Raw genomic sequence first — 1,568 nt, 5'->3', positions numbered from 1 at the left:
TCACTCTGTCACCCAGGCTGGAGCGCAGTGGCATGATCTCGGCTCACTGCAACCTCTGCCTCCCAGGTTCAAGCAATTCTCCTGCCTCAGCCTCCCGACTAGCTGGGATTACAGGCACCCGCCACTATGCCCAGCTAATTTTTTGTATTTTTAGTAGAAGCGGGGTTTCACCATGTTGGCCAGGCTGGTCTCGAACTCCTGACCTCTTGACTTGTCCGCCTTGGCCTCCCAAAGTGCTGGGATTATAGGCATGAGCCACCGCGCCCAGCCATTTCTTTCTTTGTTTATTTGTTTAGAGACAGGGTCTTGCTCTTTGACTCAGGCTGGAGTGCAGTGGCATGATCATAGCTCACTGGAGACTGAAACTCATAGGTTCAAGTGATCCTCCCACTTAAGCCTACTGAATAACTGAGACTACAGGCACACACCACCATGCCTGGCTAATTTTTGTATTTTTTGTAGAGACAGGGTTTTGCCATGTTGGCCAGACTGGTCTTAAACTCCTGGGCTCAAGTGAGCTGCCTACCTCAGCCTCCTGAGTCATTGAGACCATGCCAGTGACTTATGTGTGCCACCATGCCAGGCTAATTTTTTCTTTTTTTTTTTTTGAGACATGGTCTCTCACCCTGTAGCCTAGACTGGAGAGCAGCAGTGGATCACAGCTCACTGCAGCCTCAACCTCCCTGGGCTCCAGCCACCCCCCCCAGCCTCAGCTTCCCAAGTATTTGGGACTACAGGCATGCGCCACTGTGCCCCACCCAAACATCTCAGCACACTGCGTAGCACAAAGGGAGTGTTCAGCACATGGGAGCTTTTACCAGGCGTCTTAATCCATTTCGTGCTGCCATAACAGATTACCACAGACTGGGTAATTTATAAAGAAAAGAAGTTTATTTGGCTCACAGTTCTGGAGACTGGGAAGTCCAAGAGCGTGGTGCAGATATCTGGTGAGGGTCATCCTGTGTGAGGCAGAAGGCTCACATGGTGAGCAAGTGCACGAGACAGATGGCATGGCAGCAGAACTCATCCTTTTACCAGGAGCCCACTCCCGAGAAGACTAACCTACTCCATGACAATGGCATTAATCCATTCATGACAGCAGAGCTCACATGGCCCAGTCACCTGTTATACTGTTAAACAATGGCAATTCAATTTCAACATGAGTTTTGGTGGGGACATTCAAACCATAGCACCAGGATCATTAGTAGCTACATGATAAAATGTATGTCTTAAAGATTTGAGGACAATGGCGTAAGGTCAGTGATCCAGCTGTTTGTACCCCTGACTTTTTCTGATCCTAGGAGAAGGGAGCGTTGGCTTTGCTTTCATCAGGCCAAAGATGCCTTTCTTTGGGAATACGTTCAGTCCAAAGAAGACACCTCCTCGGAAGTCGGCATCTCTCTCCAACCTGCATTCTGTGAGTGTCGGTACTGGGGTCGGCCCGGTGTGCAGCGTGAGTTGAGTTCTGAGCGTGTCTCTGAATGGAAAGTGTGGTCCTCCAGAGGCATCGGTGCAGGAGGGCATCCTTTCCATCCATATCATTGCTATTGCTGAAAACATTTTTGGGC

At 49.7% G+C, this 1,568-nt stretch overlaps 1 protein-coding gene across 3 annotated transcripts in view; it reads left to right on the top strand.

The window, feature by feature from the left end:
* The window catches only part of CBY1 (chibby homolog 1 (Drosophila)), a 29,392-nt gene that overhangs the window by 13,251 nt on the left and 14,573 nt on the right, over nucleotides 1-1,568 (top strand). For 2 of the 3 annotated variants that reach the window (XM_011978857.1, XM_011978859.1), the window contains exon 2: nucleotides 1,302-1,417. In XM_011978857.1, the coding sequence (XP_011834247.1) occupies nucleotides 1,340-1,417 (78 nt within the window). In that variant the 5' untranslated portion in view covers nucleotides 1,302-1,339. Of the gene's footprint in view, nucleotides 1-853; nucleotides 948-1,301; nucleotides 1,418-1,568 lie in introns of all 3 variants that reach the window. The other variant, XM_011978858.1, reaches the window with a different exon arrangement.

This window comes from Mandrillus leucophaeus, unplaced genomic scaffold, assembly GCF_000951045.1.
Source record: "Mandrillus leucophaeus isolate KB7577 unplaced genomic scaffold, Mleu.le_1.0 Scaffold2, whole genome shotgun sequence".
NCBI classification, from domain to species: Eukaryota; Metazoa; Chordata; class Mammalia; order Primates; family Cercopithecidae; genus Mandrillus; species Mandrillus leucophaeus.
Note: the sequence above shows the minus strand (reverse complement) of the source record. Positions and strands in the feature narration are given on the sequence as shown.